This window comes from Cyprinodon tularosa, unplaced genomic scaffold (genome assembly GCF_016077235.1).
Source record: "Cyprinodon tularosa strain WSP-4 unplaced genomic scaffold, ASM1607723v1 ctg387, whole genome shotgun sequence".
Taxonomy (NCBI): Eukaryota; Metazoa; Chordata; class Actinopteri; order Cyprinodontiformes; family Cyprinodontidae; genus Cyprinodon; species Cyprinodon tularosa.
The window spans coordinates 1,390,450-1,406,139 of NW_024039104.1; the positions used below are offsets into that span (position 1 = coordinate 1,390,450).

General features: G+C 36.3%; 1 protein-coding gene across 1 annotated transcript in view; it reads left to right on the forward strand.

The window, feature by feature from the left end:
* sntb1 (syntrophin, basic 1) overlaps positions 1 to 15,690 on the forward strand; it is a 70,521-nt gene that overhangs the window by 32,635 nt on the left and 22,196 nt on the right. Inside the window, exons 2-5 of the mRNA XM_038297387.1 lie at positions 3,065 to 3,320; positions 11,816 to 11,933; positions 12,086 to 12,175; positions 15,108 to 15,244. Coding sequence (XP_038153315.1) covers positions 3,065 to 3,320; positions 11,816 to 11,933; positions 12,086 to 12,175; positions 15,108 to 15,244 — 601 coding nt within the window. The remainder of the gene's footprint in view (positions 1 to 3,064; positions 3,321 to 11,815; positions 11,934 to 12,085; positions 12,176 to 15,107; positions 15,245 to 15,690) is intronic.

Genomic DNA, 15,690 nt, shown 5'->3' on the forward strand with positions numbered 1-15,690 from the left:
GTGCAGGCTATTCTTCCCAAAAACGGAAGTGTAACTTGAGAAAGTCTGATCCACGCTGAACGAGTCATGTAACTCAGAGCATTGCTTTACTGCAATCTGAGCCCACCCTTAAACATGAGATAAAGCTGTTGTTGGGCAGCAAAACCGATATGACAGTGACCTGATCAGGCATATGTTTGGTTGAATATCTTTACAAGTATCTCCATGACTTCCTATTCTGCTGGTCCAAAATGGTCTGCTATGAGATTCTAAAACACCAAGGGATACTGATTAATTTTGAGACAGTGTACCATTGCCAATTGCTTCCAGGGGCTCAATGTTTTCTTCTTTTTTCCTGAATTTAAATCCTACACTTTACTTTCACGAGGGCTATTTACAGGCAGAGCCAGACATGGCTGTCCTCAGCTGATTGCAGGAGATTTTTATCTTTCCCATCCATTGACCTCCGTTGTTCTGATACATTGCAACAAATGGATCAGCCTTTCTTTAAAGCCCTTTAATCTAATCTTTCTGCGTGGATAAATCGGCTTTGTAACTGGATCTTGTCGTCGCAGAGGGCCCACTGAGGACTCCCTCACATCTTTCCCGTCTCCTCCTCTACGCTATGAGTCAGTCATCCCTTCTCTACAGGTTGGCAGGAAGACTCGTTACGCCATCTCACAGGAATCTATGGTGATTTTTCTTTACCCAGAATAGTTCACAAGCAGTGTTACAAATGGCAGCAGCTATATTCCAATTATTCCTGGCTCTGGATATCCAATTAAACATCCAACATCCATCCCAGGCATGCAGAGGATTCAGTACACAGAGAATAAGCAGAACACCCACCTTTTTTCCCAGTCTTGCCATTCATTTCCTCTTGCTTGCTTCCCTCTCAAGATAAAGAGATGAAGGGCTTAAAGTCGTTATCAAGCTTGCATTGATGCACAGTTTGAATTTTACATGTAAAGCTCTCTGTTTTCTTGGAGAGCGTCCCAGGCTTGCAGCATCAGCTGTTAGTGTCCGATCAACAGCAGAGCTTTAACAAATCTTTTTTTCTTCTCTGTTTTTGTTACCATCTTTGGCTATCCTTCGGTGTTGCTGTTTAGACAGGATTGCATAAAGCATCAAAACATTGTGGATTTATATCATGATGTGTGTGTTGCTCTTTTAGATGTATATGTCTGTATTCTGGCTCTCAGGCAGGTTTGCTGAAAGCGATTTTGATCTCAGTAGGATTTTTATAGTGAGATGAAGGTGAAATAAATATATAAACTGTAACAAATTAATTGGGAGATAAAAAAGACAGCAGGGTATTTTGGCGTGTTTGCGATGGCTGCTTTCGTTTCAGACTGGCACCCGGCGGGGACGACTGTGCCAACTCGTTGTAAGAGACGAGGCAAACCGTAATCTTTTCACAGAGCCTCCTCCTGTCTCCGCAACAAACATGGGCTCTTTAATTTGCATACTTTTTAATCATGACATACCACGTTGTCTACATTGTTGAGATAATTTTTACTGCTTCGTTAGACAGCTGAAAGTAAAACTGCTGTAAAGAAAGAGACACAGATTTAATCTTTTTTTTTTATTATTATTGAGGGCATTTATTCATTTATTTCTTTTCCGCTACTTGGGTCTACAATTGGTACAAACACCTTTCATGTCTAGGAAATGAAAAAACTGGGAAAATTTCAAAGATTGACGTATTGTTTTCTAACCCAACCCTGCTTATCCAACTTTTCCATACCGGTAGTTTTATCCCTTAATTTCTTCTTTTGTTGCTTGGTCTTCAAAGACAATGGCTTTATTCAAAGCTAATTGTCTGATAGAACGGCCCAGTAATAGTTAAGGGCTAAATATAACAGAAAATCTGCCATAAGAACCTCAGCATCCAATAAAACCAAGCTTTGGGCATCATTTCCTGATATTAAAGACGTTCTCCCTTAATAACACATGCAATGTCTTAACTTGGTTATTAAAAATAATGAAGCAATATTCAGAGAACACTTTGCGTTATAGAAACCAAATCCAAGTTTAACACAGAAAAGCAAGGTTCTGACTTTGGGACAGTTTGAGTTTGCAGTTAAAGAAAACTCCAAACACAAAGCAGAAGAAAAACAGGTCTACATTTATGGTTCCCATGAGGATGTTTCTGTGGAATAGTTTAACTAGATGCTATAATTGATTTTGTAAATCAAAATTCAAAATAAAATAACCTTTCTAAATGACCTGTATGTCATTAAATGTAATATATATATATATATATATATATATATATATATATATATATATATATATATATATATATATATATATATATATATATATATATATATATAAAGAAATTGAATCATGCAGAACAAATGACCCTGAATGTGAAAAAGCTTAGGAGAGCTCCCAATTTCTTTAGTGTGATATAAATATGCGGCTCTTATAGTGAAATGGTTTGATAACTAATGTTATCTAGCAAATTTTGAGGAACTTTACCAAACAGCTAACTATTTTTATGCAGATAGGAAATTACACACAGTGAGTTTTACTTAGTGGTATCAAGTTTTCTGAATATAATTACACTTTTCAACCTTTTTTTTTTTTTTTTTTTGCATTATTCATCTGTTTCCTTCCACTTCACAGTTATGTACTACTCTAATATAAAATTCTAACACAATATATTCAAGTTTGTCATTTTAATTCAACACACCCTCTCTCCTCTAACATTATTACTTTATTCTGTTTATGGGGACTTCCTGGCAGCTATTGACAATTTTGATCAAACAGCTGAAAACGTGTGGTATGGCCACATCCTTCCTTCCTTTCGAGTCTTAAATAACCTCTTTATTTCCATCTGTTCAATGAGATTAACTCAAGAAGGAACAGTATTTTTCTGCAGCGTTGACGTGATTTAAAGTCTTTTATTTTAAGCTATTCAAGCTTTTTGGGGGGAATTTCTAATACATTTTTTGTTTTTAAAAACAAGATGGTGAATAATAGTCGTTAAGACATAAGGAATTTGATCTAAAAAATATCTGCCTTATTTTCTGTTTTTATAAAACCCCTTAATGTGTTTATGTTCTTTTCTCCCCAGTTAAGTACATGCGTGAGGCTACGCCATATGTCAAAAAGGGCTCCCCGGTGTCAGAGATTAGCTGGGAGACGCCCCCTCCTGAGTCTCCACGCCCCAGCAGCCCTCCCATCACTTCCTTCCCCTCCTCCTCTTCCTCGCCTCACTCCCTGAGCTCTCCCAGCCAGCCCTACCTGTCTCTATACAGCGACAGGAGGTACATACCTCTGAAGATGTCTTGTGTAACCCGAGCCATGACCAAAGCAGATCCTGAGAACAGGTAGGTGGAAGCTCACTGCGATAAAACCAACAAAAACAATCAGCACAGTATGCTACAGAGATGAAACAGCAAGCTTGCTCCCTAGACATCAGATATAATTTTAATCAATCCTCAGTCCAATAACTTTTCCTTAGGGATTTTTTTGGGAGGGCTTTAATAAAAAAAAAAAAAAAATACATATAGAATATAATGCAGTTGTACAATCACATATTTCCAGACTTTTAAGTCTTGTAATATATATCTTATTTCGAGTCTCACTGGGCTGCTCTGATGGAGGTGGCCATTAAGCAGCAAATTATGTATCCATATTCACATATCTACAGAGAGATACACAAAGCTGCATGTTTTCTCCCTCTTCTCTGCATTCCTAAATGAAACTGTCCTTAAACTCTGGTTCCTGCTGCATTCATTTATTTGTGTTCATCAAATTTAAAAGGACGTAACATTAGGTTTTACTAGTTTTTATTAAATTACCAATATAATATGTGGGTAGTATTAAGTGGAGCGCCTTGTGAAATTATTTGCACCTTTAGAGAATTTGTATATATTTTTTTTTTTTTCAGTTTTGTCACTTAAGTAACATGCAGTTTCTATTCTACAATATAAGTTGATATAAATATTGTATTATGTGAAGTGAAATGGGAAAAAAATTTAACCATCTTTGTAATTTCTCAGTCACAAAAAGTTGCTTGGAATATTTTTGATCATGATCTGCTTGCTACTCCTTGTGTACTTTGTGGCTAAAGCTCATGGTGAGATTTTGGGGAAATAAGATCTAATGAGATATATCTATACATCTATATACATCTATATATATATATATATATATATATATATATATATATATATATATATATATATAATATATCATCCCCCTCTAAGCTCTGTTCATTTTTTTTTTGTGGGTTCTTGCCCAGTTAGAAGTTCCATCAGAATTTTGAGTGTTATTAGGCTCTAAAGCCCTCCAAACCAAATGGTTTAAAAAAAAATGTTAGTAGTTGACAATGGTCAATGTGGGAGCTAGATATGATGGCAAACTAGACTGTCTGTGGCTTGCGGAAGGAGAATCACGTCCGACTGGTATGACCAAAATAAGAACTCAAAAAAAAAATGGTCAGAGGCGAAGAAGAAAATACATCAATCACCAGTTTTCTGTAGAAGCAGCAGTCGATCCATAATTTTACCTGAAAAAGTTTATTATTGTTTTTTTTTAGTAAATATAATATTAATTAAATCTTATTGTTATGACATAAGGGTAGCACCCCTATGTCATAAAAATTTATCGCAGACATGCAAATAATTTTCACCAGATATTACAGCATCATGTAATTCATGTAGCACATAGCATCTACCTTCCCAACCAGCCAGCTTTGGACTCCTCTAATCAAAACACCTTCTTTCACATGTGATGTTCCCCAAACATACAAACCTTAAAAACTTCTTTCTGCGGCTTTCTCTCAACCCTCTCCTTAATAATTAGTAAAGTGCTAGATTAATCCTCGTGTCAATGGGATCTCCCACCTGAGCTGTGAATCACCGGAGCTCCTGCAGAGTCCCTGTGAGCCTCTTAGCCACTTAGTTGATTAATGCTCTTGTTCTGCACACTTTCCATTTCCCAATCAGCTGTTTAAAGTTTGCTTACTTAATCTACCTGCTGTTTACTTCACTATTAGAGGAAAGTAAATGGTCAATAATTAGTTGTTGTTTTTTTAAATCACTTGGAAAACCATGTGTAATTTTACCTTCGCTTAAAATTGTTTTTTTTGTTTTTTTTGCAGGTGTATTAAGAAAAACCCAGATTAACTTATTTTAACTTTATTTTGTGGCAGTAGTGTAATGTGTTGTAGAAGCTGGTGTGTCATTTATAGGATTTGTAATTATTGTAAAACCCACACTGGCGTTCGGTAGCAAATAGGATTTAAGAAGCATTATAAATGAAGATATCCCAATCAGATATTGATATTGGAAATCTGTCTGATATCAGCCAGAAATCTGAATATTGAAATATATCAACCTGCCTTTAAAGTCTCTGATATTAGAAGGCTCATAGAAACACTTAATTTCTCTCTGCTTTTGTTTCAATTTTATGGAGCTCTTTGGTGAATAAGCAATGGGTCAGTGGTTCTCAAACCTCCTGTGTTAAATATTGTTCTCTTTGTGAGAAATATCTTGTGATGTAGACTTTTTTAATCCTTCTGCACTATAAAATAAGTGATAAAAGAATGTATAATTAGTGTTTATATATAATCTGATCAATATCTGCATCTTCAATACTCAAGGGTGGAATATCCGTATCTTATCGGAAATTTAAAAGTTCCTTCTGGACATCCCTTCTAACAAATACTGTAAATTTGTTGTAACTGATAGATTGTTATAAGATGAATGTTGTGAGATTTAAGTGTAATCCACATCACCATGGGGTTTACAGTCCTTTGACCAAAAAACAAAACAAAAACAAACAGTTGGTTAGGTTTAGAAATGTTCCATGTTGAATCTACTGAGAACAACCTGACATTTTATTCTCTGCCCGTTTCTGTTTGCTCATTAGTATCCGCCCCTGAGTCAGAAAGCTTCATCAACTATCTTGAAAGAACGAAGTTCTAAAGTGACTTTTTCAGGCCATTTTCCTTGAAGACAGACATTTGAAGTCGCTAGACACACTGAGTAGTGCCGGAGATGTGAGCGTGCGCATGTGGGAGGAGACTAGCGTCTGTAAGTAGGTGTCATTAAGGTAATAGGTTGGTAATTTTGATGGTGGTTGTGTCAAACCGCAAAGTGCTACACAGGAGTGATTTACTTTACTTTATTCCCTTTTTTCCACTTTCTTCGCTGTGTATTGCTGCCCTCTTTAATGCTTTCTCATCACTGTGTTTTTTTCTGTACGTGCAATACTTTCTCCATGTTGCTCTCTCTTGTCTACGTTTGAATCTTTTGAACTTGTTTGTGTTTTTTCTGCCCCAGACGACTTCCTGCTGTCCTCTCCTTTTTCCTCTCTTTCATCATCTCCCTGTTCAGAAAAAACGAGCCTGTCTCCCTATCATCCGACCTCTTCATGTTTGATTTTTGTTTCTGTTCTCATCTGATCTCTTGGTGATCTCCCTGTGATTTAGTCTCTTTATCTGCGCATCTGAGGTGGTTTCTCTCTCCCGAAAGGTTTGCATAATGACATCACATCAGTGACCAAAGATCTTAGTTACTCAATCTGCAGCTTTGTTTTTCTACTCTCACAGTTTGTTATATACAGTTTAAAAACAAAATGAAAAAATTAAATTTTACTGGGTTTTGCATAAAATTAAATATAGATATATGCTGTATTTGCCTTAGATGTTTTCCAATTCTTTATCACATCCTCTGCTAAAAAAGCTTAAGGTCATCCATATCCAAATAGTGACAGACACCTACATATGGTTGTCAGCTGAACTTGTTCCTCATCTTTGATGTGTTGTTAGTAAAATGCATTGATTTCCTCCAAATGCTTTGCATCAGATCCTGTTTCTCACACAGCATAGAGAATCTTCCTCATCTCTCCTTCCTCCTTTTCTGTCTCGCTCTGATATACATCCTAACAGAGCAATCTTTGCTCTAATCGGCTTGTGTGTAAAGTTGGGAAAAGTACCACAAATTATTCTCCTGAACATATTCAATTCTCATAAAAGCAAACAGCTTTTGTATGAAAACGGATTTAGCTATTTATCTGAAAATGCATTTTAGGATTCATGTCAAGACCTGAAGTAGATTTATTTTTTTTACACATGCAAAAAAAGGTGGTTAGCTTTGATCTTTCACTTATTCCTAAAACTTCAAATGGAAAAACATTGTGATTCTTGTGATACAAAATAGTACTTTGTGTATAATGATGGGTTTAACATCAAATGATGCCTCACAAAAACATATTTTTTAGACGGGCAACATGATTCCTGCTTATTTGACACCATTTTGACAGCCCAAACATGTTCCAGCTCCAACTTACTGTAGGATGGACTTGTTAGCAGCAGCATTATGTACCTGTATCCATCTCATACAGTCAGAGAATTTTAAATGAGATGACAACGTGTTATGATCTTGGTGCTCATGACTGGCTGGATTACTCATTTCTGTCACCTGGCTAAAGGCTGATTTATACTCAGAAACCAGGTTGTCTGCGTGTGTGTCACAGTGAATGCAAATGTGCCTCTGCCCCTTACACAGATCCTCTGCTGCACCTTTCCAAAATTGTTGGTTACTGCAGACAGTGCCGCAGAAAGGAGGTCTCTGATTGGTCAAATCTACATCCGCTCTATTTCTTGTTTGGTTCCTTACCGGCTTGATTTTTTATGTTTTTTTCTCTGTCAAAATGGGTCTACAAAGCATTTCCAGTGCTTCTTTCTGGTTGGACACATTTATTTATTCTGAACTCACTTTTGATCTCGAGAGGTTGTTGTGAGATTTCCCGTCTGTCTGATTTCCTATGAATATAATTTGTTAATGTGTTTTGTTGCCGTGTAGCTGTACACCATACACTGTAGGATAAACACTGTTTTATCTCAGATTATCTCAATATGATGTGTGGGAGTCTATTAAGTTCTGCAAATCGACAGACAATTTTACAATCTAGCTGAAGCAGGCTTTTCTTAAGCAGAGTGACTTATTTAACCTGCCAAACACTAAACTGTGTAAGGTGTGCATTATAAGCACATAGAAACTAGTACCAAATGGTGTAAAAGTTAATTAAATAATGCACACCATAGGATCAATCATAAGGACCTGGGATCCATAGATATGAAATTATCAGTCACATAACATGCATTACATAGGAATCGGTTGCTGAGAATTTCTCTGAATTCTGTACCTTTCATTGCATTGCCTTTACCTGTTTAATTGCCTTGCATTTTTATTTTATTGCATGAACATCTGTGTGTAATGTTGGCATAATATTGGTGTTCTTCAGGCCTTTTTAGATTATCTTTGGCTTTATGGGCACAAGGTGTCCTTACCTAAGAGAACTTTGCTCACGTTTCATATTAATTTAGTGTTAAATTATAGAATATTGTCTCATAGATGCACTTCAAGATTGTTAGTGTTATGAATAAAACATTTAAAAGTCTGTCCTGACTTTCAGAATCACCAGAAGCTGTTCATAAAAACTTTCAGGTAATGTTGATTTTAAACTACTTAAGAGCTCTTCAGGGTTGAACATTGACTTTGGTGCCGATAACTGTTACTTTATTGGTGAGTTAAAGGAGGAGTTGAGGTCAATGCCCCTTCTCGTCTTCCCAGCGAAGGTTCGTTGTGCACCGATAACACCATGCTTTGCTCTGTGAATATCTCCAAGCAGATTTGTAGATGAAGATGTAGACCTTGGACAAAATTATCTTGACCAGCAGGTCTTTATGAACCTCCTTTCTTGTCTTCACAGCCAAAACAAATTTCTGATTGACTCGCCCAGATAAAGTTTAGTAAATGTTTAAATGGAAATACAACCAAGTTGTAATCTATTCGCTCTTCTTAATCCATAAAAATCAGCTCATGTTTATCCTTGAAGTTTGGATGTTTTCCCCTCTTTGTTTGTTTCCAGATACTAAGCTAAAGTCAAAGATTGCAATTCGAGCCTGTAAGCAAGCTCTCTGTTTTCTTATTTGGCTTTTAGGAATAAAATGATTTAACAGGCTTTATGTTAAGGGACAGAAGACTCTGGCTTATCTTCTTTTTCTAGTCTCAGTGCAATGTCGCATCTCCCTGAGGGGTTTCATTTCATTTCACTAGATGATGTATAAACCATGTGTAAGCCCAAGAGGGAAAACATGGGAGAGATCATGAGAAAAGGCAAGACACCTACAGCGATGAAAGGAGCCGATAGAAAACAGGGCTAAAGATATAGGGAGATGAGTTCTGCTTTTGAATGAAGTAGACTTGATTTAAATTCCTTATGTCGACTTTCAGGCATTTAAAGAAAGTGTTCATCCTGATGCTTATGTCTTGTTATTTTCATACTCATTCCTTTTATTAATTTGGGAAATAAATTATTTTTAAATCAAACCTACTTATTTCAGGTATGTTTTTCATTATTATTAAACTGAAAAACTGCCTCAGGTAGCTTTACAGTTCACAGGTCCCCAAACACCCTCTGATGTCAGAGGGTCGGTGAAAGATAAGTTAGAATGGCTGAAAAATTCCCCACATTTTTCAACGAGGAAATTATTAACATAAAAAATGTACAGCTTAGATTTTCAGTTTTTATTTGCAAAAAAATAATGCTGTGGTTTTTACCATTATACAATGCTATAATGTATAAAGTATTCAGTGCTATTCTACTTTTTTACCCTTTTTAGTACTAAAAGTCAATATATTTTTAGGATTTAATGTCAGATATTTGTCTCCTGTCAAATGAATTTGTCTTAGAAGAAAGAGCAGTGCTACGATACAACAGGGACCAATAATGCTTCATACAGAATCAGTAACAATTAACAAAAAATATATATATCCCAGATAATTATCCATGTGCAAAAAATAAAAAAAAGAAGCACCACATAACATTATACAGTATTTTACAGTAAAACAAGTAAATATCTGAGGCTTGGTGAATTTTTATTCTTTCATAACTCTAAAATAGCACTAGAAATTGCATGGTTAGAATCTCCGTATTAATCCATCTTTTCTGTTGAGTTGTTTTTGAGTCGAGAATGTCAGTGATCAAATCACATCATGAACACCAAGAAAGAGGGCTCATATGGAAAAAAACTGTCACAACCTAGAAAAACAGGCAACAAATGCATTTTTTAGACAAGCATCCCAAAGACCCTTAATAACTTTGGAGGAGCTCCAGGGATCCATGACTCAGGTGGAATAATCCTTTGACAGAACAGCTAATAATTTAGCTCTTTAATGTGGCCTTTATGGAGGAATGTGAAAGGAATCTCATTGTTTGGGCAGTGCCTTCTGCTTAGGATAAGATGCTATGAAACATGGCCTCCACAGCTGCATGCTGCAGTGATGCTTTCCTTCAATATAGACCAGTAACCTGGATGGAATTTGGCACAGTGTGATCTTGAAAGGAAGCAATAAGAAGCTTTCAAAAGAAGCACTAAACATACAGCCAAAGCTAATGTTGGAAGATTTAAATCAAAGTGTATTTATGTGTTTATATGGTCCGGTCCAAGTATAGAGCTAATGCTAACTGAGAATAATTCCTTTTTTTTCTCTCTAATTTTTCCAATTTGAGAAACTCATTCTGTTATAGCGCTGCAGCAATCTAATCTGATGTTCTGTTTCAAATCCATGCTTTCTGTGCGCCTCGAAGCTCTTGTGTAAATTCCGGCAAAGAATTTGTTGCCAAAGCAAAATATTTAAAGAACCTCCTCCACCAAACACAGATTTGCTTCTGAAGTTTAAGCCAAATCAAAAAAAAAAAAAACATTTGGCCTGTTCTTCATCAACCTGTCTTTTATAGGAAGCTGTCCTAAATTATAACCTAGCATCCTGCCAGGAGTTTAATGTAGATGGTGTTCTGCTTGCTTACATGGAGGTGCTGGATAGCAACTGCATGATGTTCCTCAGGGATTTATAAAATCTTTCATTATCTGATAAAGTAAAGGAGAAAATAGAAGCTGAAAGCACACATTTTGTTAAGCACCAACCTGCAAGTGGATAGATAATGAGTTTTCTGTATCGCTGAATTCTTTAATCTCTATTTTCAGCCCATCTTTATTGCCTTAACGTTATTAACGCTTCTTCTTGGTTGAAAACAAAAGGCATAATCTATATTTATGAATGCATAAATGCAATACATCTTTATCTGGATTTATTTGCTGTATCTTACTACTTCGTTTTCACGAACACCAATAGTTCAATGATTTATATTCTACCAGCAAGAGTAAATGTCAGCGAATGGTTAAATGTGTCTGAAAATATTTTGTTTTCAACATTGTCTGAATATTTATTTTCCCTTCTTCTAAATACTGCAATAGCAGCCTACCTTATCTCCTCTATGCATGTTTTACTTGCATATTTAAATATCTCACTCTGCACAAGAGGTAACTGCATTGTTTTTTAAGCAGCAGCCATATGCACCTTTTTGAAATTCATATTCAAAGAGCACACAATCAAAGCTCCATCCACAGAGATCGAGCAGCATATGCTTTGCCTCTTCAGACCAGAAATGCTCCCATATGAAATCAGTGGATTGTTTATGGAAATTTACTGAGATCCAGCTATTTATCATCACTCCTACACAGAATGTATGGGTGTTGCTGTTTTACTCTTTTCAGCTTGCTTAAATTGACTCAAATTTGAACACTTTTTTTATTGTTTTGACTGAGGGCCCATAATGAAGTGGAGGGGATATAGATCATCTGTTGAACCTGATATGTAATTTGGTTACATGTCTGTTTCTGAGGACAAATTAAAGTTGCTTCATTAGGGTCGGATTTTTTATTTTAATTTGTTTTTTAAAGGAACCCCCCATTGGGAAGATAGAGGTTAAAGCTTTTCTAACTTACTTTTCTTATCTTCTCCTCCAGACAACTGGAGCTGCACAGTCCTGATGCCAGACACACCATTGTGCTCCGGTGCCCAGACCAACCATCTGCCCTGTCCTGGTTCTCTTCCATGCACTCGGTCACATCCACGCTGGCACAGGTCTGTTTTCACTGTGATTCGTTTTACAGGAAGCTCTTGTCATCAGAGTACATTTAGACGTGTCAGCAACCGTTGCTCGGCTCCACCGAACTGCTTTGAGAGTCGAACATCCAAAACGATTATCCAGGCTTAAACTTGTCACCTCATCACAGCGGACGGCGGCGGAGGTCGTTCAGAATACATCCAAGACAGGGGTAGCTGGCAGCAAAGAGATCCGACACCTGGGATGGCTGGCAGGGAAGGTAGGTGTGTGTGCATGTGTGTGTACTTCAACAACTCTGATATTTCTGTCGTCTAAATTGATTTGTCTTTTTACTGTCAAACTGACTTTCACACAGGCAAAAAAATCCTTATAGTTTAAAACAGTTAATTTCACTTTACAGATGTGTTCTGAGGTTGGTGTAAGTATGAAAGTAAAAAGAGAGAGTCCTCTAAGCTTTTTTCCTTTTATTATTGCTTAGTTTCTAGTTCTCTTATTTTATTTTTTGCATATGTAAGAGTGTCAAACGAATGCCTGCACTTGGAAATAATATCATTATTGGAGGCCAAGGGCTACTGTATTTATTTATACATAACTCATGGAGTTTGTCAATTTTAAATAAGAATTTATCAGATATTTTCCTTGTTTGTATTTTATTTTGGCTAAACCAAAATTTTCCAAATACTGTAATTCTGTGTTTTCAAAAAGCTTTGAATATCCACTTTTTTATTTACATATTTATTTTTTGGTCAACCACCATTCTGCTACAGCATAAAATAAAAAAATAAAAACACAACAGATCTTTATTATTTTCTGTTGAAGGATCAGACACATAGACACTCTGTGGTTAAATATAAATAATACCTAACATAAATACAAGGTATGCAGTTGTATGAAAAATATGTCCAGTAACGCATAATCTGGAAAGATGAATGACTGTACCAGGACATTTCCAACAATGCATATAATGTTAATTTTCTTCTGTAAGTGGTCCCATGTTTTCCTTTATCTGCTGTATGTTTGGCATCAAACAAAAATGTACTACCATGCCTCCTCTATGGTCTAAACTTTTAATGAAAGGTCAGAAAAATGCAGCAGTTTCAGGGCAACATTTTGTGGAAACTATGTGGATCCTTGAGTAATTCATCACCGCCCCTCCCCAACAGGTTATAAATCACTACACATCAGCTAGTTGAAAGAAGGCCACCAGACTATTTCTTTGGTAGCTGCTTGGAAATAATGACACCTGCAAAAAACATGGAGAATAATAATGGGGAAACTGAAGGAACTCAACCAATCCCCTCATTAACGTAACGTTTTCAAGCTTCAGAGAAAAAGCTATTTATTGCTTACCTTGCTCTGATATTAGCTTGGTAGGCATTTGAATGAATTTAATAAATGGGTGTCCATATTTTCTGCACAATAAACAATATTATTTGAAAACTTGTATTGAAATGTTCAAGTTTACATTCAACTTCAAGTCTAAATGAAAAACTAGAAGTGGAAAAAGGATCCCTAAAAGAAATGTTAGACGTGCATTTGCTAATACCATCATACAATGAAACTAGTATTTTAGTCTTAAGGTTATTTAGCACAGGATTAGAATCTCCTAACAGCACATATCCGTGTTGAAAATACCTTAATTTGCCAAAGAGTTACTGTAATGATGAGATGTAGTGTGCGTGTTGTGTTTTTTGACCATTAGATGTGTTTGATTGAGCCACATAATCCATCCTGTCCTCTAAACAAATCCAAAGCAAGCCCACATTAATGCATTGAGAAAATCCTGTAAAGTAATCCATAGGTTTATTAAATGTGAATTTTCTAGCCTTTCTCCTATTACAAAAAGTATGAGACGGGCTGTCTGCATGTAGAAAATGTATGGGATAAGTGTTCTTAAGAGGAACTCGACAAGATGGGGTCGGAAGATGAAAATATTCAGTGTTTATGTGCGATTGTGTCTCTGTGCTTGTGTGCATGTAACCAAGGCTGCATTCATATTAGGAATTATCTCCAACTCCTGCTTACAGTCATGCTGCCTATCTGTGAATTTGACGCTTCCACAGCCTCGCTGTCTTTCATATACAAACAAACACCTGTGCAAACAGGCACAAACATCCATATCTATCTAATTTAGTCCTCATGAATTTGCCAATATTTGATCCTCCAACTGCAGTACAATACAGTTACTTAGCAACATATCCTCATTATGTTAAAAAGCTGACCCTTGACCCTTAGAGTCCCACAGAGCGATTGGTTGAAGCAGAACTTCAAAGAGCTGCTTTGGATTCCTCGGCTCGGCTGCAGATAAGCTCTAGTAATGAGAAGAGTTCTGGAGCATTGTCACATAAAATGCACATGGATTGTGTGTGAACGCGTGTGGGTGTGTGTGTGTGTGAGCAAAAGAGAGACATGTAAGTGAGAGGCTTGTGGAAGTGAGTAGGTGAGGGGCCAAAACAAATGGATAAAAAATGTCTACCTGCATCTTAAAGGCTGTATTCACTCTTAGCCCCTTTTCTGTTGAATACATTGTGCAATTTATACGTCATGAGTTTTAGCTTATACTTATTTATTTTGTGCAAATTTTACACTTTAAATTCCAAAATAGGTAATTTATTGGTTTCTTGACTGTGCAGCAACTAATCAAATTCAACTTGAGTGGCCCTGCAGGATTAATTGTTTAGTTGGTCTCTTGACATTACATCCAGTTTTCAGTAATCACTTGCTCAGTTTAAATTAATCATCCATCTAGTACTCATTCAGTGTTTTTTCTTTCTCCTGGTCAGACTCTATTTCTGAGTCTGGTATGTTAATGATAAAAAGTTATTTCTGTTGTTAATTAGCACAATTTACATAATTAAACTGCTGAATGTTATTACGCATGAAAAAAAATCCACATTTTCGTGACGTTATGAGTTAAGTCCACTGATTAACGTAATCATTTTAATGAGTTTCAAACTGAGGGGGAAAAAAAAAACAACAAATGAAAAAAACAAGTTACATGAAAAACCCCAGAATAATTTATCATACCGTAGGCCATGGCAGTTATGTGTCAAGTAACTAACCTGAATCAAATAAACAGGTTGCATTTTTTTTTACCTTTATTTTTTTTTTATTGCGCTGTTCTGTATTACCCAGCATATGGCTAGATGGGAGCAGCTGTTCCTCTCATTGTTTATCTGTTTATGCGGCAGACGGAGAGTGAGAAGCAGTCTTGGAAGCCAGTGCTGGTGGTGGTGACAGAGAAGGACTTGTTGCTGTACGAAAGTTTGCCTCGAAGCAAAGAGGCCTGGCAAAACCCTGCACATATTTTTCCACTTTTAGCAACACGGTAGGTCCTTTAAACACAATTTTACAAATTAATGTTAGATGCATTTTTTGCACGTTCCTCCATAACAACTTGTTGTAACTGTGGGTTGAAACTGAATTAATTTAGTTTAATAATCAACAGGCTTTAAATGTTGGAGTTTAGAAATATCCATGAAGGTCATACTTTAATTTCACACCTAGCACACCAATTATGTAACACAGAAGATTTGTAGCCTGGCCTTGTCAGAATTATTTGCATGCCCTTTCCTTCTAGTTCTTTTTTTGTATTTCTGAATTATAAAATTGCAAATATGATTTGGATTTTACTGTCTAAGGCCCCGTCCACACGAAGTCAAAACGAACACGAAATGCTAATATTTTCCAGAACGTTTGTAGTAAAGACGGAGACGTAAAATAAATGTGAGCGTCCACACGAATGCATGAAAACGCTGCAAAATGTATGCCAGG